The following is a 20,518-nucleotide window of genomic DNA, read 5'->3' as shown; positions in this document are numbered from 1 at the left end:
AATTTGTAATCTTCACAACAAAACAAATTGGACTTTTATTTTGAAAGACGTTGAATGGCTGCTGTGGTAATGTGTACACATGGATAACACACCGGTATCGTTAGATTTACTTGGAGGATTGCCGAAGTTTTAAAGTATTTAGCATCCAACTGTGGTTTGAAACACTTTCTAACTTCCAACGCGGATTCTCTGAAGGTAACGCGCGTTTAAAAGACAGATTGAGTTGAGCACGCGACAGGATCTAACGTTAATGTCACTGTGCTCGCGACTGAAGGTCATGACTAGAAGAGATTCATGAACACATTTATCACACTATCATTGATGTAGATGTAATTACTTGAGAGTAAATATGCGTTTTAAATTGTTTTGCAGCATGTCTGTGTTTGGAGGACTGTTGAGTCGCGCGGGGACTTTCTGCGCGAGACACTTCAGCACAGGTGTGTGTGTGTGTATTGATTATCCATGCATTAGTATCTGATTGTGCTCTTGCTTTAATGCGTTTAGTTAGTAACATGTTGCATGTCCTGTATCACACAGGTACTTGTGCTAGAATACGAATGCACGCCATTCCCAAACTGAAAGAGGTGGATCGATGGACGGAGAAGAGAAGCATGTTTGGAGTGTATGACAACATTGGGATATTGGGTGAGTGACTTATTTACACATATACAGTTAACCCTTAATTTATTGCTATTTGTTAAATGGTGTTCGTTTTTGTATTTCTATAAGAAATGTGTTGTAGTCCTTAGTAAAGTTCAGTCATTTTAAAAATGGTTTTATAAATCCTCATCCAGTATTCATGACCTGCTGTAAAAATGTGGTGTAGGAACACTAGAACTCACTTTCACCATTTCGCCAATATTCAGTGTATATTAATGTCTTGGTAGTTTCTTTCAAATTTATTAGATGCAACATTTTTAACACTTTTTTTATTACTGTATGCACCAAAATAACTGCACAGCAAAAAAAATTACACATTATTTATTCACAATTATTGTATAATAAGAGTGTAAAATGCCACATAAGAAGTTCTGTAAACTAGAAATGATGCAAATAAATCATTGTATTCTGAACTGATTACGGTACTTTTGACTGATAAACATGAATGGTCTCCTTTTGCTATCAAGGTTTAAATCTGAGACGCGAAACATAACGCATGAACAAATATTGCATTAAAATCATCACAATGTTCAAATAACCATTATCTAATTCTTAGTAAACCGCCCATCCCTTGGCTGAATTGTATAGTCCAGGGGTTTTTAATCCTTTAGATGCCACAGATCCCCAAATATGATCATCCTCGGATGAGGGACCCCATCCTAAAACTCAAAAGGCAGCTAATTTTCATGTATGGAGACCAAATTAATATTATAAATGTGTAAAAAAAAAAAAAAAAGTGTTTCAATTGTAACATTAAATATTTTCTACTCACTATATTACTGTGCTGTAATGTTGATGTATGTATTTAGATGTATTTATTTGTTTATCTTAATGTTTCATTTTATTTAATGTATTTATTTTAGTTTGAATGGTTCTTGACATGAGAAATCAAATTTGCCTCGATTATTGGACATATAGGCCTAAAGGTTTTTATACCATTAAAACATTCTGCAAGTTTCAGATCTTAAAACATCCTCCTTGTTATAAACAAAGCATTTATTTAATCAGGCTTCAAAAACAACTCGTTTTGATATTGGGGGGATCTGTGCGACACATGGGCAAAATCCTCCAGAGCAAGACATTGAGGAATAGTTATAGAGAGCCTAAGTCCCTCCGCTTCCGGCTCATGGGACAACTTATCTTTTTATTCCGTCCGAACTGTGCCCTGAATTTCACACATATAATGTTTGTCAATTTAAAAGATAATTATGAAAGTCAAGAAAGTCGCAGTTTGTCATTAAACAGAAGAGTAACGTTTAGTTTTATGTGAAAATCGCTCATTGAACTACATCTCTCGTCTCGCACTATACGTCACCGTTGCTCGTGTGTGTGCAGTCTGGTACAAAACACTCCGGCATCACGACGCAACGTTACGATTATAACGTAAGACAAAATGACAGACGTTAGCTTCAGTAAAGTTAGCTTCATTCATTGAGTGAAAAGGTATGACGTCACATGTGCGCCTTTTGGGTTTGTAGTCTTTGTAATTACGTATTTTCAGTCTAATACCTCAACAGTTTTACATCAAACGGTGACTTTCTTGACTTTAAATTAAAATGTATCTTTTAAATTGACAAACATCATATGTTTAATTCAGGGCACAATTCAAACGAGATCAAAATATTTGTTGTTTCTCGCCATTGACTACCATACAACATTTTTCCGAAATAAGGTCTCATGGTGGTCCACCGGAAGGGGCGGGACTTAGGCTCTCTATACATCATCCCACCATAGGCCCCTCCCACTGGCGTTCAGTCACTTACAGGGATAGTTCACCCAAAAATGAAAATTATCCCATAATTTACCCACGTTCAAGCCATCCTAGGTGTATGACTTTCTTTTTTTCAGCCAAACACAATCATTTATATTAAAAAAGCTGTATAATTGGAGTGAATAGAGACTGCTAGATTTTGACGCTCCAAAAAGTGCATCCATCCATCATAAAAGTAATCCATACGACTCCGGCGGGTTAATAAAGGCCTTCTGAAGCGAAGCGTTTTTGTAAGAAAAATATGTCTTCCAGTAAAAGCCGTGCACGAGTCTAGTTCCGGCGGAAGAGTGACCTCTGACCCAACGCATGCCTCGTCTCTAAATGGTTTATATGGATGATGTTTTCAAACACTTACTCATGGGTCAGAATGAAAATATATTTTTTTTGCACAAAAAAACAATATAAGGAAAAATTATTATTAACATTATAAGTGACCATATTAAAATAATTGTAATTTACAATAAGGTTATTTAATGTATTAATTAACAGGAATTAACATTGAAAACTTTGTTCATGTAATTTAATAAAAATACAGCCGTTCATTGTTTGTTCATGTTCACAGCGCATTAATGTTAACAAATACAACCTTTGATTTTAATAACGTATTAGTAAATGTCTAAATAAAAGATCCATGTCAGGACCCCTTTTATCTAAATTTTCATTGTACACTTTTTCTTTCTACTTTTAAACCAGCATTTGTATAGGGAACTGCTCTATTGTGTTCACAGACCGTCGTGTAACGCTGTGTTTGACTGCAGGTGATTTTAAAGCCCACCCTAAAGACCTGATCAAAGGGCCCGTGTGGCTCCGGGGCTTCAGTGGGATTGAGCTTCAGCGGCTCATCAGGAAGAAGCGGATGGTAGGAGACCGGATGATGACGGCGGACAAGCACATCCTGGACAAGAGGATCAGCTTCCTGTACCGCCACTTCAACAGATACGGCAAACACAGATAGACTGAGCAACACTGGTGTGTGTGTGTGTGTCCTTCATTTGTGTCAATGTGAAGTTCATTTTGTGTCAAAACAGCAGCTCTGTTTATTAAACTGTAAAAAAACAAAAACATCTGTCACAATGTCTTCATCATTACAAAAGATCAATGTCACGGATTGAGAGTCAAATGTATGGAAGCTTGTTTCTGCCACGGAATAAAAAAAGGGTAATCTCGCAGTTTTATAACTCAGTTTGGACTTTGACTCACAATTGATACAAAATTCACAATTCTGAGGGAAAAAAGTTTGGATTGTGAGAAACTCAGATTTTTTTTATTCCTCAGATGTAAATGTGGAACTATGAAAAAAAAAACTGAATTAGGAGATTAAAAGGTTGTAAGTAATTACCTTTTTATATTTGTAAGTTTATAGCTCATATTTTAATATGATAGCTCAAGACATTTTTTCCCCTGCATAATCTCACAATTTATGACATGCAATTCCAATATCACAATTACGAGGGAAAAATAAAGTCTGAATTGTAGGAAAGAAGTTCCAATTATATTTATTTTAATCCTGTGGCGGAAACAAGCTTACATAAAAATGCTCTACACTCATTTACTTATAAAAATAAATAAAATGTTTCTCAGAAAACATCTCATTCAGCCCCACAAAAAAAACATTGATTTCCTGCACGTGGCGGTTCGGCTTCTGCTCTGGGATCAGTGAGAGAGGGAACTAGGACTGGGGAACCCGGTGAACGGACTCTCTGTAATGACCGGCTGCTCCGACTCCATCTGTGGAGGAAAACAAAACGCGCATCTTAATATTGTCACAATAAAGATTATAATAAGACAATAATTGGAATCTGAGGGTGCAAAAAAAATCAAAACATTGAGAAAATCTCCTTTAAAGTTGTGCATTTATGTTGGCGATTGTGCTGCATTCACTCACAAAAATAAATGTTTTATATATTTACGCTAGGAAATTTACAAAATATCTTCATGGAACATGATCTTTACTTAATATCCTAATAATAAAAATCTGTATTGTTGGCTATTGCCACAAATATACCCGTGCGACTCGAGACTGGTTTTGTGATCCAGGGTCACATGTATTCTCTCTATAGAGTGTAATATTACCTGTCCTGCATACACTACCGTTGAAATGTTTGTGATCAGTATGATGATTTTTTTTTTTTTTTTTTTTTTATACTCAGCAAGGATGCAATAAATTGATCAAAAGTGAAAGTAAAGACATTTATAATGTTACAAAAAAATTACAAATAAAAATTATATTTCATATAAATGTTCATTAAAGAATGGTGAAACATTAAATTAATCATGGTTTCCACAAAAATATGAAGCACAACAAACAACTGAATTAATTACCTTTTAAAATATATTCAAATAGAAACCAGCTATTTTAAATAGTAATAATATTTCACAATATTGCCGTTTTTACTGTATTTTTTAATCAAATAAATGCAGCCTTGGTGAGCAGAAGAGACTATCTTTAGAGCTGTAATGTGGGAGCAGTAACCGCTGCCTGTCCCCGGATTATATCCTGGTCTCCTATACCTGTGCGTCTCTCTCTCTGTCCTTGGGAACCCGGTGCCTCTTCTTCTTGGGTCCGCCTGCGGACTGAAGAGCAAACGCTGGAGAAGAGCCGTCTTCATCAACACCGAGGGCAGGATCTAAAGCCTTTCCTTCATCCTGTTTGAACACAGAGCGTGTTTAGTGTGTGTCATCAGTGTTGGAACAAATAGAGTTGAATTACTTTCAAAGAAATCTGATCTTAAAGCCGAATCGGGTGTGAACACAGCTTTATGTTAAAGAAGCTTTTGTTCCTCACCTCTAGTGGGATGGTGAGCTGTGCCATCCTGTAATCATCTCCATACGAGTCCAGAGTCTTCATGAGAAACCTGAGCAGATGTTACGCTGCGTTATCAACTATGTTATAATGTAATATTATGACACTAATATGACACTACCAAGTGAGAGGGTTGTCTTTACAGCATTCTTTAGGAGAGATTTTTTCCTTAATAAAAATACCTGAAATTGTAAAAGGGCGTAATGGGATCCCTTTTATGAAGTCTTGATTTAGTTTTTGGGGTGTACTAGACTATATTTTCATGCTTGATTGTTCAAAAAAACACATATTTCACATTATTACAGCACCTCTCTCCTCAGTCTGGCTCGAACATTGATTTCGATGAAGCCCCTCCTTCCGAAATGTGCTGTGATTGGTCAGTTGGCCCAGTGTGTTGTGATTGACAGCGCATGTTTGGGAAATGTCCCGCCCCTCTAATACGAGCTCTTCTCTAGTCTAGTGTACATTTTAACGATGGCGTCAATTTCAAACCAATTAGAGCTCAATTCAGACACGAACAAGAGGACGGTGCAGGACGGATTTCATGCACAGACTTCACAGGACGTTTCAGAGTGGCATGATTGTTTTTTTTGTAATTTTTTTATATGCCTACATTACAGATATGATGTTATCCACCATTTAATTGTGATATGTGTTGAAAAAAACTACATTTTGTCAGATCAAACAAATGAGTTTTGGAAAAGGAGTGGAAAAAACAGTCTCTCTTTGACAGCAGCGGCTCAGCCCGGCCTCGTCCACTTACTGCGGATTCTGTGGGCGGGGATTATTTAAATGAGGAACACTGTCACTTCATAATATCTGGACAAAACGTGTTGCTCTAATAGCAACATTACACACTAACGTTGAAAAAGTGGAAAAGCATATTAGGACCCCTTTAAATAAATTATACTAATGCATTTGCGTATATAATCAGCACTAGCCATTGTTGGACTGAATTTATATTGGGCTCATGGACATTTATGTTAGTGATAAATGCTTTTTAATTCTTGCCACTTTATTTTTTATGTTTATGAGAATTTATTTATTTGTGAAGAATTTTCATGAATAATTTTTTTAATTTTTTAATAATCATTAGTAGCAACCTTAGTTATTATTATTATTATTCCATCTATGCTTTTAGTAATATGCACTGGTGTTTTTTTATTTACAGAAGTGCGCAAAATTGATGTCCGGTCTAGGAAAATTGACGCTACACGCCGTCAGCGTTTTCACAGGTTTGCGTTTTTAAAGCTTGCGCAGAGATTAAAAAAATAAATATATATATATATATATATATACACAATACATATATAAAAATTTGAATTTTTTTTCTTTGGAACCTATCTCAAGGTTTGCGTTCTCGAGCCACCAGGCACTGTTGTTGTGCAAATGAGCGGTTAAGGTTTTTTTTCTGTTAGAACGGTGTCATGTTAGCGGCCCCTAAGTTAATAACTAATGATCTTTGCGACGGAAGTGAATTAATCAAATCTAACTTTAGCTGGACAATAACTTTATTCTAGAGCTGCTGTAAAGCCAAAACAATCTCTGTTACTTTAATTTCCTATCATCACTGTAAAGCTGCTTTGAAACAATCTATATACCGTAGTTCAAGTGCTATATAAATGAAGGTGACTTGACATCATCATCCTTTATTCAAATATTACGATTTTGTAAGCATATTGTAGTCGATTGTTTTATTTGTGATAACGCAATGAAACATGCTAAATTATATTATCATTTTTGGCCAGCCAGGCTGTCATAGAAAGAAATTAAGAACATCCAATAACAAGAGAGAACAAACCAAATATTTTAAACTGATTATGACTATTTAAATTAATATTTTGATGTTTTAATCGAACGTGTAGGGTCATTAAAAACAAATATCCCCTCCGGACTCACTTTTAGCCACTACTATATTTATTTATCCTTTAAAGCCATATTCATGGCAAACTCGGGAGTGATAACGTTTGAAACGTTTGTTTCTTTCTAAAACAAAGTGCTTGTACCTTCTTTCTTTCCTCAGTCGGCGTGTCAGTCTCTGGACCTGGTGAAGCCGTCCCAAAATCTTCTCATTTACCTGAGAACGGGTTCAAAGCACTTTTGGTCAAGAAGCCTTTCACTTAAATGTATAGATCAGCCAATCTATTCAAGTTATTTATTCGACAGTTTTTCTCTAGTCTTTTCCCCGGACCCCAGTTTGAAAACCCCTGAATCAAAAAGTAGACTTCACTGTTCAGGGTCGGTTCAAAGCGGTTCACCTGTTCAATCTCTTTGCACCTCTTGCTGAGAGCTTGATACTTGCTTTTGTCCAGCTCTCTCCTCTCGTCTTCCCCGTCCTGAGCGGGGCCGGCAGGGGCCCCATCCTCCTCCAGGAGCTCACTGCCGCTGGGGCCCAGCTCCACTCCAGCCGTGTCCAGCTCCGCTTCCAGGATGTGACCCCCAAACAGTGGAGGTAAAGCCAGACCTGAGAAATCCTCCATCATCTGAAGCACATCAACAACACATTACACACACACACACACACACACACACACACACACACACACACACACACACACACACAAGAAGTGTTGTTCAACAGATGCATAGTGCAAGTGCACCTTCTCACACAATATTCAGTTTATACAGTTACATTACAGATAACGTTGGAAATAATATATTTCTGACCAAGCATAAACTATTCTATGACCTTCACACATGGGTCGTTTCTGTTCAGCAGTATCATGCTTGTGAATAAGTGTACATTATTAAAAACTGTTAGTTTTTAGCAGTTTTACTGATTGGGTTAGATTCAGCTCTGTAACGTACTCACCTTTAGTTAGTGATGTTATAAAGAGCCGCACATGATGATGTCCGTTTATTGTAAATACTAAAGGTATCTTTTGTACTCCTCGTCAGTTCCGTCTACATATAATTGAATCGATGCATTCAACCAAAGCATGTATTAACCAACGTTATATAATAAAATAAAACTAAAAACCTCCATTTTTAGCTACATTACAGCTCTCAAACCAACATCTTATATACTGTCTATGAAAATGAAAACAACGCGAGCTAACATAAGACGCGTTTTAAACACGTAATTGACCGTTGAGCCAATCCAGAGCGAATGCGTCACCAAACATTTTTTATTAAACTACATTTCCCATGATGCATGAAGCACGGGACTACAGAAGCAAACATGGCGGCCAGTAAGTACATTTTTCGTGTTAGCCGCTTGAAACATGACATGTTTTTATTGTAGTTCATTTCGATCGTGTTGTACAATAACAGAGTCAATAGGGAGTTGAGGAGAGCTATATAAAATATTCGTGTAGTAAAAAACAATGAATGTATAATGTGCGAATACGAGAATGACCTTGGTCTCATACTAGCTGTGGGTTTCTTTGCTGTGTTTTAAATATGAATTTATGATTTATATCGATATGAGAATGTGCACCAATGATGACTCCTTTAGAAACATAATAAAATGTTTTTTTGTTTTGGTTTCGATACCACGGTATTCTCAAAATATATTGCCATAATTCAGCACTACTGTCTGTTGTATTTACACTAACGTTATTGGTCAAAAGTTTGGAATAATTCATGTTTTTTTATAGGTCTAACAATATTTTTTTCAATGTTTTTGAAAGAAGTCTCTCTAAGGCTGCATTTATTTGATAAAAAAAATATAGTAAAACAATAATACTGTAAAAATATTATTACGGTACAATTTGTGCTGCTTCATATTTTTGTGGAAACCGTGATGCATTTTATTTTTCAGGATTCTTTGATGAATATATATATATATATATATTGTGACATTAATGTCTTTACTGTCCCTTTTGATCTATTTAATGTGTCCCTGACTTTTTGCTGAATAAAAGTATTGCCTTTAAAAAACTAAAAAACTTTCTAACAGTTCTTGAACATTGCCATGCACAATATTACTGTGTTTGATCAAATACTGCAGCCTTGATGACCAGAAGAGACTTCTTTCAAAAAACTTTAAAAAAGCATAATTATTCCAAGTGTTTAACCTGTAATGTATATAAAGTACCTCAGTATTATCATATAGTGTCATTACTGTGCCATGTCAAGTCAAGCACTGTAATCAAATGACATTAAACAACACAACCAAATACAAACACAACCTCTTTCTTTCTTTAGTTGGCAGGTTTTTGAAGAATGCTTGGAATAAAGAGCCTGTGATCACAGTTGCCTGTGGACTCGGAGCGCTGGGTGAGAGTGAGATTAATGTACATGACCGCATTATCAGTGTTCATCTTCCTGCTTCATGAATCTAACATATATTTTGTTTTTCACTCAGCTTGTATTCTGCCGGTTGTGAGTCCTTTCACAAAGTACTCAGCAATGCTGAACAAAGCTGTTCCATTTAATTATCCAGGTATGCTATTATTCTCTTACACAATGTCTAAATAGTTCAGGTCAGGTCTATGTGGGTGTTTCTCCAATTAGAGGAACGTTTTATTAGATTTCAGATATTGTAAACAACAAAGTAATGTTGTTATTTGGTTGTCATCTTTTCCACTTCTTTAGGAATCTCTTCTCCATTTATTTAACAATAACATTTGTTGTATGTTAAATATATATTGTAGATGATTCTCAGTCATCTGTATTAAAAAGCTTAAAGGGATACTTCAGGATTTAGCATTAAGCTTTGTATCAGTAGAAAACCTGTAGTATTTTCAAATTACCGTGGTTCTCTCCCTCCTGTCCCCCTGAGACGAGAGATTTATGTATTTTTTTGTCTGGAAAAAATCCTCAGATGATGCAAAAATCATAATTTTGCGTCATCGGAGGCTTTTTTGGCCAGAGGCTAGAGACTACAGCCAGTAGAAGGCGCTAGATCCGCATGTTTTCAACCGGCCCGTAGAGGAGATCTCACTCACAGAATGTACAAATAGTGTCAGCCATCTTTTTTTGGAAGCTAAGCTAACAGTTTCTTGTTCTGTGGAGAAAGCGGAGTAGTAGCGGTGACCATCCTCTTTATCCTGGACATGTCCGGCCGTCGAGATCGTCCAAAATGTCCGGGATTCGGCTTCTGCTTTCTGCAGTCGCCATTCATTGTTTACATGCACACCTTTTGTTTCAATCTAACTGAATTCATCCCGATTGGTGAATCTGAATGTAGTGTTTACATGAACGCTAAACAAGTGATCGGTTGATGTGCGTATTAGCATTGCTAAGAAAATTCCCGCTCCTCCCTGAGAAATACGAGACCGGTACATCTCACAGGTGTAGCTCATCTGTAATCACGCCAACGGCCTCACGTCGTTCTCCCGCGGCCGTCGGTCTCGTCCTGCTCGCCCCAGTAAACATGATGAATGGTGACTGTAGAACGCAAAAGCTGAATCCAGGAAATTTTGGGCCAATTCCGGACAATCCCGGGCAGACTCGTCACGGAGACTCACGATAAAACGGCGTCTTTTAAGTTTTGAGTCAACTAGTAGCCTAGCCTTGTTGTTTAACTGCGCTCTTACCGGTAGGCGTGGCTTGGGAGTGGCCTCGTAGGGCAGCGAAGCAAGTGCATTCTGGGAGTTGTTGTCTTTCATCCACATGAGCCACAAATACATTTTCTGGCTTTTCTCAGTCTAGAAGGCTCCAAATTCAAAAATAATTTCACATTTCTACTACATAAATGACCCATTTTAAATACACGTTCATCTTTCCAGAGGTGAAGTATCCCTTTAAGCTCAGTGCATTTAATCTCAACATGCATATGCAATAAACTAGTTTAACATGTCATCATCTGCCTGTTAGTTTGATCTTTTTAATCATGTTTGACTCTCTTCAGTCCCGGTTCGAGATGATGGAAACATGCCAGAGGTCCCAGCGCACCCTTGTGACCCACTGGGGGAAAACCTGGAGTGGCTAAAAAAGCTGTGAAATCCCTTCACAATCCTGAACCCAAACCCTCCTTTACTTCTGTCTCACTGGATGAACCGCCCTCAATAAAAGCTCTTTATTTAATTATCTTATTGTTTTTTATTGATATTTTACAAAATAGACTTGCCATATCTGGTATAATGCTTCAGTTCTGAAATGCTCATTGGCTTTTTAGCATCATTGTTAGTATATAGAGATTGACACCTAAAACAACAGAGATTAACTTTGTTTATTGAAGTACATAAAACAAAACAACAACAAAAATCTATAGAGTTATCATAATGTTAAAACATTCAAGAGTCCAAAATATATGACTGATCCATAGAGACTGAACCCTGAGGCAAAAACATCTCGGGAAAGTAGTCATGTGTCTGTCAGGTGGCTTCATAACACATACGCATAAAAATAATCATCAAAATAGTACAGCAAAGCAGCCAGACTGACTTGTACAGTAAAGTCCAGCTTTAAATGCCAGTGTTCAGTTGCATGAGTCTCTGGGATATTTAATAAAATACAATGTCAGCAGGGATCAAACCTGCTCAACCGCGATTACATCAGTTCGGAAATTAAAATGACAAACTAATACAGGCTAACATGCGGTGGAGTCCAAAAGTCTGAGCAGTTACAAGCATTACAAGTAACGTGAGTTATGTAATCAGATTACTAGTAAAGTAATGCATTACCTTTAAACTAAGATATGAGTTACTTTTTCAAATAAGTAACTCAAGTAATCGACATGTCCTTGAGCCTGAGACTTCAGGTCACTTTTGGTGAGAAAGGGCCTTTACATTTCCCAAAAATAAAACTATTTTTGTTATTAAAAAACAAACAAGCAAGCCCAGCCCAGGTGTGAAAAGTAATGCAAAAGCACCTTTACTTTTACTTTACTGTTACACATTATTTTTAAAAGTAACTTTCCCCACCACTGAGTCTGAGATGCTTTTCATTTCAACTCAGAAATACGTCCTAGGATTTCAATGAATGAGAAATGAACATGGCGCTCCAGATTGTGCACTATTTGTAGATCTCTAATCAAGCGTAAACGAGTGTCACTGATCATGTGACTCAGACGGTCAGATCTTCTTCTTCCACTGACGCTTTGGATTGTCTAAAATCATGCAGAGACGCATCAAAATATTAAAACTATGATAATTAATCTTACTGAAATTGTTATGCTGATGCATTAAGAAAACATTTGTATTAAATATTTCAATATTCTCAGACTTTTGGACCTCACTGTATTTACAGTAGACAGTTATATTTACATATATAAGGTTGGGGATTAACCTTTTTTTTTGCATTATTCAGTTTAAGATATCCTTATAATAGAAAAAGTTAAAGGATAATTCCGGTATTTAACACCTTGAGTCTATATTGTAGTTTGTTTTGGATGAACAAGAGTGGTGGACATCATTTTTTTGACAATGGTTCCTCTCTCGAGTTTTTGACTATAAAAGAATTGGCCATGGACCCATTTAACATTGGAGTCAATGGGCATGTCCGAAAATGTCATTAAAACAGCCAATAATGTTCGTTTACAAAACTGTTAAACTCACCGAGTGGTTAGTGGTGTTCGTTGATGATTATAAACAATATATCGTCGCAATATATGATTCCAATCCGTTTATTTTGCTATAGTGGAACTATTTTTTTCAACAATGGGATTTTACAAAATGACGAATAAAACACGACAGAAACTGTATTTCGCAACACTTTTTGTTTCTGGAACATCAACTAACATCACTAATCACTCAGTGAGTTTAACAGTTTTGTAAACGAACATTATTGGCTGTTTTAATGACATTTTCGGACATGCACATTGACTCCAATGTTAAATGGGTCCATGGCCAATTCTTTTATAGTCAAAAACTCGAGAGAGGAACCATTGTCAAAAAAATGTTGTCCACCACTCTTGTTCATCCAAAACAAACTACAATATAGACTCAAGGTGTTAAATACCGGAATTATCCTTTAATCAAAGAGATCAGAACAAACTGACCCTGGAGTGGAGAAAAAAAAGATAATGTTTATGAACAAAAGTTAGCATCAGTTATATTGGTTTCAGTGTAAAATCTTTTAAGACAACAGACCTTAGTCGGGTTAGACGCCATATTGAATGTAACGCGGATGAAAACGAGGCTGTGAGGGATAGACGTGCAGTCTTTACAATGGCACAATGCTATAAACGTCCTAGATCACGTCATTTACACAACTCGCGTTTAAAGTTGTGGAGTTTTTGTCTTCAGTAAGACGTTTAATCAGCTGAACAATGTATGTTGTTAAACAACAGTACAATCCATTCAACACACTGTAATTTTGCAGCCTCGCTTTCACTCCTGTCAAAAATGTAATATGGCGCGACCCTGACCAAGATCTGTTCAGAAACAATTGACTTAAAACACAAATTCACAAGTAACTGAATCATATATTTTTAGGTTCATTTTAAACCAATGGACATAGACATCTCCTCTGTCCCAAAATGATGGCAAAAACATAAGGAAGAAAGAGTTTGGTAACACTATTTAAAGGTGACGTAGTTACACATGTACTTGCTATAGTAACTGTAAATTATGCATAATCACAAGTAACTAACCCTAAGCCAAACCCTAACTCTATAGGAAGTACATGTAGTTCATTAATATTACTCAGTACTTATACGAGTAATTACAATGTCACTACGTCAACAGAGAGTGTTTCATGTCTTTTATTTTTTAATTTCAACAACCTACAGCTACAGCACTTCGCCACAGTCACATCCTCCAACACGTCTACACTTTCCAGACCTTTCTTTCACAGCTTCAGATCTCTCTGCACACAGCCTTCAAACCCTCACCTACAATCTGCTGCAACTCGTGACTACAAGCTTATGTTTGGGAGATTTGAGTTGGGGTTTTAAAAAATACAAGAGCTGAGAACATCTTCACATCAGACTTTCACAAACACAACGCTCTTCCAAAATCCTTTCCAACTCTTTCAAAGCCCTTCTGTAATTATACTCCATTTTCCATTCAATTTATTCCTTCCTCTTGACACCACCAGCCTGCATACCTACTTCTCCAAGAAAGCTCCAGGGTGCCTTATCTTTATTTAATGAAAACTTCAAAAGTTTTTTTTCGAGAAAGTATCGTATCATATCATGTGTGTATCAGTATTGTACAGAAAAGAGAAAAAATTCTCTTTGTAAAAAAACAATTCTTCAGTGCTCAACAGAAAAAAAAACAATACAGCATATGTGGAATGACATGGCAGTGAGTAAACAATGACAGAATTTACATTTAGATTAACTATTCCTTTATATATATATATATTAAGGGTTGCACAGACTAGTCGACTTTGATGCTCTTCCATGATGCCTTAAAGGAATAGTTCACTTAAATACTAAAATTCTGTCATCATGTACTCGCCCTCAAGTTATTTCAAACCTGTATGAATTTCTTTCTTCTGCTGAACACAAAGGAAGATATTTTGAAGAATGTCAGTAACCAGACAGTTGATGGACGCCACTGACTTTCAAAGCATTTTTTTCCTACTATGGAAGTCAATGCGGTCAATCAACTGTCTGGTTACTGACATTCTTCAAAATATCTTCCTTTGTGTTCAGCAGAAGAAAGAAATTCATACAGGTTTTAAACTTGAAGGCGAGTAAATGATGACTATTTTAATTTTTAAGTCAACTATCCCTTTAAACTTGATCATGGCCTATAGAGGGGGCAACAGGATAAGACATCTTTGAAGTCTGCTTTTATACTCAGTTTCTAACAGTTAAAATGACTAAAAATAAATGCATACTCCGAGAGCGCTCCACAAGATGGGTTTGATAACAGAGCATATAGATCAGGGGTCTCCAACACGTGAGCTGCCAGTAGCTCGTGGCCTGATTGGAGGGAGCTCGCCAAGGGGCCGTTCACATATCGCGTCTTTTGCGTGCTCCGTTATTTCAAATGTTATTTCATAATTGAAGCTAATTTTTTCCAGCCGCAGCGAGATGAAAAAATCGAAACTTTCCAGAATGCCGCAAACGCACCGCAGGTCATGTGACAAGAAGCAACCAATCAGATTCACCCTTTCCGTAGCAACATTGAAAGCTCAGTCAACATGAAGGATGGGGGTGCACCCAAACGCTACGGGTGTTTTTCTCTTCTCCGTAAATAAATCTTGTAGCAGAGGTACAGCAAGCGTTATTCGGTGGTGGAATTCCATTAGCTACTAAAACTTCTTCATCGCTGTGGAGAGCGCAGTGCATGGTTGCATAGCAACGACAGACGCCATGGGAAAATCGGACCGAATTTTACTATTAATAATAAAAGATAAGCTAATGTGCATTGCAAATGTCAGTAATTTATCTTTTTTGATTTAAAGGCTGAAATATGTGAGGTTTATCTTTTTATAAAACCTTTTTTGTCAAAACTTTATTTGAACTTGTACATGTTAGTAGATAACATGTTGCAAGGCGCTCCTTTAAAATCTGTCCATCATCTTTAATGTTATTATTTTAATGTTTATGTAAACAAAAAGTGCATATTGATGCTAATTTTATTTGTTATTTGCTGGTGAATTGATTTCATTGTGTCCAGTCAGAATTATGTGATAACCGTGATCATTTTTGTCACTATAATCAAGAAATAAAATGTTCATGCCATTTCATCTCTAGTTATGATCAACTAAAATCAACTATTAATATGTGTTTTTACAGTATAATATGCAAAGTACAATTTTCTATATTTTTTTTTATCTCTGATTATGTTCTTCTGACATTTAAGGGTGACATACATATATAGGCCTACAAAAACTATTTTAGGTCTAAAACAGTTTGGATAGTTGTTAATATGAGAGTAATGAGACATTATTAAAGAGATTTAAGTATTGTGTTACATGAGTAGCTCTCGGCCACTTTCATTTTTAAAAAGTAGCTCTCAAATGAAAAAAGGTTGGAGACCCCTGATCTAGATGCTCAAAAGTGATCGAGTGAATGCACGTTTTAAACAGCTTCTTGTACACGCAAGTTAATCGCTGCTCTAAACTAATGCGCTGCTGCATTGTAACGCACACATATAAAAAGACAGGAGCAATAGCCTTGCTTTTAAAACACTGTCGTCCATAATATGAATTCAAATGTTATAGGTCAGATTTTCCCCTCTCTATTCCATGTGCACTCATACGAAATACATAAAAAACCCTTGAAATATTTCACTATCTGATAATCTAATACATATAACATACATTTGATGTACTGAATGCTAATTTATCATGTATCTGTGCTTTAATCCTATTGGTTACTGTCTAAATGTGTTTCTGTTGGCAAAAGTGTAAATCAAAACTTGCATATCAAAGGTTCAAAGCATTAGTGCATTCGGCATTAAGCATTAGTGACCTTATTCCAGTCAGCATCTGTGGTTGTCAATCAAAGGCTCTACTATATTACTGGAGCGGAGCGATCATTGGTCACCGTCTTCCTGAGTCGAATATGGGCGAAGGGATTGATCCTGTGAAGAGGTAAAGTTTAAATCAAGTAACCCATTAGAGACATGGAGCGTCTTAACATGCTCTTCTAAACAGAGGTGGCTAGCTGTACCTGGTGGGTGATGGAGGTGGACAGGAGAAATCACTGGACATCTGAGGAACATGAAAACTGTGTCAGTGGAATATATGCCAATATACTCGAGATCCTAGCATGATTTAGTAAGACAGAGAAAAAGAAAACATCTACAATAACAAAATTGATAATAATCTAAAATAGGAATAATATTAAAATCCCCCTGTGTTGAAAATCAAGCTTTTAATGTTGTTAAAACACTCCACTTTTTGTAAATAGGCTCATTTTCCAACTCCCCTAGAGTTAAACCGTTGAGTTTTACCGTTTTCGAATCCATTCAGCCGATCTCCGTGTCTGGCGGTAGCACTTTTAGCATAGCTTAGCATAGATCATTGAATCTGATTAGACCGTTAGCAACTCTCTCAAAAAAATGACTAAAGAGTTTTGATATTTTTTCTATTTAAAACTTGACTCTTCTGTAGTTACATCGTGTATTAAGAACGACAGAAAACGAAAAGTTGCGATTTTCTAGGCCAATATGACTAGAAACTACACTCTCGTTCCTGCGTAATAATGTACGATGTAACTACAGAAGAGTCCAGTTTTAAATAGAAAAATTATCAAAACTCTTTGGTAATTGTTTTGAGAGATGCTAACGGCCTAATCAGATTCAATGATCTATGCTAAGCTATGCTAAACGTGCTACCGCCAGACCCGGAGATCGGCTGAATGGATTCGTAAACGGCCTATTTCCAAAAAAGTGGAGTTTTCCTTTAAGACAAACCATGTACAAATCCATAAGTCGACACCATTGCTGAGTTTAAAACGGCAGTGAACCAAAGACAGTCTCAAAAACACGGTTTGAAATTGCTGGTGTTTCTGACGTCACAAACTACCGTGTAACCAATCAGATCAACGTGTGATCGTCAACCAGTGGATCTCTGAGCTGGTGTGAGTGAGTGGAGGCGGGGCTAATTAGCATATTAGCAAAACTGCATACTAAATGAGGCAAGGGTGTAGATTTACATTCAAGCTATTTTAAGGCATGAAAAAAACATGTTTAAAAATATAGCTTCTTATTTTTATCTTTTGATTTTGGTTTAAATATGTCATTTTGGTGATCAAAGATAAGTTTTAAGGGATACAATGATTGACTACAGGGGGACTTTAAGGCAAGACACTACAAGCAAAACCCTTGTTTTTCATGCAAACAATTTTGCATGGTCAATTTTGAGATTTTGGGGCGATTCCATAACTATTGGAAAGAAAACATCCATATTAACATTTAAAGTTACACTAAGTAACTTTTTTGTTCAAAATTAATTAACAAATTTAAATAATGAATCAAGACATCATTAATCCTTCTTCCAAAACGTGTTTTTGTCATACCGTGATTCACTATGGTGAGCCTGTTATAAGTGTTTATATTTTAGAGCTGACGGATGGTTTTCACGGGGAAATTGCGTACATGCGTCACTCGCCCGTGTGTCTCACCATATCTGTAAATAAAGAAAAGTTGTTCCGGCTACTATAGCCGCGTTTCCACCGAAATTACCCGGAACAATTTGTCCCAGGAACTTTTTTTCGAGGAACTTTTTTTGCCCCAGACCGGTTGCTTTCTGCGTTTACACCGCGGCCTAAAGTACCGGGAAGATTATAAACTGCGCGCGACGGCTCCTCCCAGTCTGCGGCGGACAGTAATCAGTTTTGAGCGCCACATTTATAATAAGTATGGAGGAGATTCAAACTGTGCTGCAGTTGTGTGTGATGTATTGGTTTACTAACGAGGTAATTAACAAAACGGCAGAAAAGAGACGAGCACTGATACTAAAGCATGTTCAGAAAGCTCGTAATGCTATAAAATTAGACGATGCGGACATTGACCGTGAGACGGCGGGGACGAACGCGCAGAAAATGTCCTGTTACACAAATACGCTTAATAAAGCCTGAACCTCGTCGTTGGTCCAGCTGTGTGTGTTTGTGTTTTTATTTAAATTAAATTCCATATTTGAAGACAGACAACTCTTGCTGCATGAAGCCATGAACCGCAATAGAGTTTTAAAAAATAGAATGCTGCGTGGAGTCATCCAATCAAAATGCGGCGTGAACACAACCAATCAGCATGTTCAGCACACAAGTCCCGCCCCCGAAAGTTCCTGAACTTTGAAAAAGTACTACCTCGCCAGCAGGGACTTTCGGAGGGGGAAATATTTACCCGGAACTTCATTTAGACCCTGATTCCTGCGGTGTAAATACACCGAGTACCACCCCAAAGTTCCCAGTTCCTGGGGAAAGTTCCTGCGGTGGAAACGCGGCTTTTGACGTGTATCTGGTGAGGGAGTGGCAGAGGTTACTTGTCACAACGAGTGAGAAAGGTTGACATGGAGTAACTAACTCTCCATCCTCGGGGGAACAGAGGAGAGTCTGCGAGAAGGACCTCGCTGCAGCCAGAACACGACAGAGCTCGTAATAAATCAAGAATCAACATGGGCTTGGCTTTTCAGAGATGGTGCATATTTAAATAGGTAATGCCTTATTTGCATATTTATATATACATTTGCATAACATTTCAGAAAGCTGGTAATATGAAAAAAAAGTGTCTTAATGTACTGTGATTAGTGTATGGTGATAACTATTACTAATGATTTTTTACCCTATTCGCATGCAGTGTCTTGCCTTATGTAGAAATACAGTCAGAAGAGACAGTCATGATGAACTTTGTGTGTTTTCTGACCCTGTCCTTCAGGCGCAGTCGTGGGCTCATCCGGCTGGTTTCGGGGTTCATCATGCTGTAGGGTCGTGGTCTGAAGGTGCTGACCCGCTGAGATAAGACGCTCCTCTCGTCCTCTGAATCAGGAGAGCCCTGCTGTAGCTGACCAGCGGGAGGAAGCCTGTCCAGCTGCCCCATGCTGGTGCTGTTCACCTTCGACAGGGGAGGAGCGCTGGAGGAAGAGGGACGAGGAGAAAAACAGAGATGAGAATGCATAAACAAAATTGTATTTAAGTCGGATGATTACTTTTCATGTTTGGGGTTTTGTTTCCCATACAGACCTGACATCTTGTCCGGGAGTGTTTGGATAAGTCTGTGTGTAGGAGACGGGAAACCAGCCTTTTCTATGAAGGAGAGTTTAGATCATTAGCATACATAACAATGAGGATCTGAATACCTGGAGACTTCTGAGCTGGATACGTTTAGGCATAAACCTATACAGTAGCTCTTAGGGGTGGGGAAAAAAATCGATTCTTAGATGCATCGCGATGCGGACGTGGACGATTCTGAATCGATTCACAAATGCCAAAAATCGATTTAAAAAAAAAAAAAAAAAAAAAAAAAATTTATATATATATATATATTTTTTTTTAAATCGATAATAACGTAATATTGACGGAACGCAAAAGACGGAACTCTGAAGCGTGGAAACAATATTGTCAAAGCTTCCACCCGGCTCGGAAAGGGCAAACCGCATTACACAATCAATCGCAACTTTTATTGCCAAGGATTTGCATCCAGTCGTTGAGAACCAGGGCTTTCGCGCTATGTTGCACACTTTAGAGCCGAGATACAACGTCCCATCTCGGAGATATTTTACAGACACAGCGATCCCCTCACTCTACAACAAGACCAAAACCGAAGTCATGGAATCACTGAAGAAAGCGGGTAGGAGCTGTAACATGTGATGCGTGGACATCCGTATTTTATGTTAATAGAGATTCAGAATATGTTGAAGTTTGTTATAATTTGTTATTGTTGTGATTTTTACTGTAGTGAATTTACTGTTGTGAAATGAAAAATCAATAATCGAGAATCGAGAATCGTTAATAATCGAAAATCGACTGTAATCGAATCGGGACTTCAATAATC

At 37.2% G+C, this 20,518-nt stretch overlaps 4 protein-coding genes across 6 annotated transcripts in view; 2 read left to right on the top strand and 2 right to left on the bottom strand.

The window, feature by feature from the left end:
- Nucleotides 1-28: 28 nt before the first annotated feature.
- On the top strand, nucleotides 29-3,495 carry mrpl51 (mitochondrial ribosomal protein L51). Its single transcript, XM_079624936.1, has 4 exons — nucleotides 29-195; nucleotides 373-437; nucleotides 538-645; nucleotides 3,190-3,495. The coding sequence occupies exons 2-4, from the start codon at nucleotides 374-376 to the stop codon at nucleotides 3,384-3,386; spliced, it is 369 nt and encodes a 122-aa protein (XP_079481062.1). The 5' UTR covers nucleotides 29-195; nucleotide 373; the 3' UTR covers nucleotides 3,387-3,495.
- On the bottom strand, nucleotides 3,452-8,341 carry tfpt (TCF3 (E2A) fusion partner). Its single transcript, XM_079624933.1, has 6 exons — nucleotides 8,047-8,341; nucleotides 7,493-7,717; nucleotides 7,241-7,311; nucleotides 5,217-5,286; nucleotides 4,943-5,077; nucleotides 3,452-4,159 (listed from the first exon to the last, which is right to left on the bottom strand). The coding sequence occupies exons 2-6, from the start codon at nucleotides 7,715-7,717 to the stop codon at nucleotides 4,085-4,087; spliced, it is 576 nt and encodes a 191-aa protein (XP_079481059.1). The 5' UTR covers nucleotides 8,047-8,341; the 3' UTR covers nucleotides 3,452-4,084.
- A 46-nt stretch (nucleotides 8,342-8,387) lies between these two features.
- ndufa3 (NADH:ubiquinone oxidoreductase subunit A3) lies at nucleotides 8,388-11,210 on the top strand. The gene is made up of 4 exons (XM_079626220.1): nucleotides 8,388-8,425; nucleotides 9,384-9,455; nucleotides 9,544-9,621; nucleotides 11,032-11,210. The coding sequence occupies exons 1-4, from the start codon at nucleotides 8,389-8,391 to the stop codon at nucleotides 11,121-11,123; spliced, it is 279 nt and encodes a 92-aa protein (XP_079482346.1). The 5' UTR covers nucleotide 8,388; the 3' UTR covers nucleotides 11,124-11,210.
- A 4,518-nt stretch (nucleotides 11,211-15,728) lies between these two features.
- LOC307005684 (BAR/IMD domain-containing adapter protein 2) overlaps nucleotides 15,729-20,518 on the bottom strand; it is a 31,244-nt gene continuing 26,454 nt past the window's right edge. Inside the window, exons 12-15 of one of the 3 annotated variants that reach the window (XM_079626055.1) lie at nucleotides 19,708-19,770; nucleotides 19,391-19,598; nucleotides 16,696-16,736; nucleotides 15,729-16,606 (exon numbers count right to left, since the gene is read on the bottom strand). In XM_079626055.1, the coding sequence (XP_079482181.1) occupies nucleotides 16,537-16,606; nucleotides 16,696-16,736; nucleotides 19,391-19,598; nucleotides 19,708-19,770 (382 nt within the window). In that variant the 3' untranslated portion in view covers nucleotides 15,729-16,536. Of the gene's footprint in view, nucleotides 16,607-16,695; nucleotides 16,737-19,309; nucleotides 19,599-19,707; nucleotides 19,771-20,518 lie in introns of all 3 variants that reach the window. The other 2 variants (XR_013799316.1, XM_079626056.1) reach the window with 2 other exon arrangements.

This window comes from Phoxinus phoxinus (assembly GCF_949152265.1).
Source record: "Phoxinus phoxinus genome assembly, chromosome: 10".
Lineage (NCBI taxonomy): Eukaryota > Metazoa > Chordata > Actinopteri > Cypriniformes > Leuciscidae > Phoxinus > Phoxinus phoxinus.
Note: the sequence above shows the minus strand (reverse complement) of the source record. Positions and strands in the feature narration are given on the sequence as shown.

Bases quoted from the DNA above. Each gene is read 5' to 3' on its own strand.
- mrpl51 (XM_079624936.1), top strand. From the start codon at position 374: ATGTCTGTGTTTGGAGGACTGTTGAGTCGCGCGGGGACTTTCTGCGCG. The intron at 438-537 runs GTGTGTGTGTGT...TGTATCACACAG, and splicing joins CGCGAGACACTTCAGCACAG to GTACTTGTGCTAGAATACGA. The intron at 646-3,189 runs GTGAGTGACTTA...GTTTGACTGCAG, and splicing joins TGACAACATTGGGATATTGG to GTGATTTTAAAGCCCACCCT.
- tfpt (XM_079624933.1), bottom strand. From the start codon at position 7,717: ATGATGGAGGATTTCTCAGGTCTGGCTTTACCTCCACTGTTTGGGGGT. The intron at 5,287-7,240 runs GTACAAGCACTT...ACATCTGCTCAG, and splicing joins CGACTGAGGAAAGAAAGAAG to GTTTCTCATGAAGACTCTGG. The intron at 4,160-4,942 runs GTATAGGAGACC...TTTCCTCCACAG, and splicing joins ACAGAGAGAGAGACGCACAG to ATGGAGTCGGAGCAGCCGGT.
- ndufa3 (XM_079626220.1), top strand. From the start codon at position 8,389: ATGAAGCACGGGACTACAGAAGCAAACATGGCGGCCA. The intron at 8,426-9,383 runs GTAAGTACATTT...TTCTTTCTTTAG, and splicing joins AGAAGCAAACATGGCGGCCA to TTGGCAGGTTTTTGAAGAAT. The intron at 9,456-9,543 runs GTGAGAGTGAGA...TTTTTCACTCAG, and splicing joins CTGTGGACTCGGAGCGCTGG to CTTGTATTCTGCCGGTTGTG.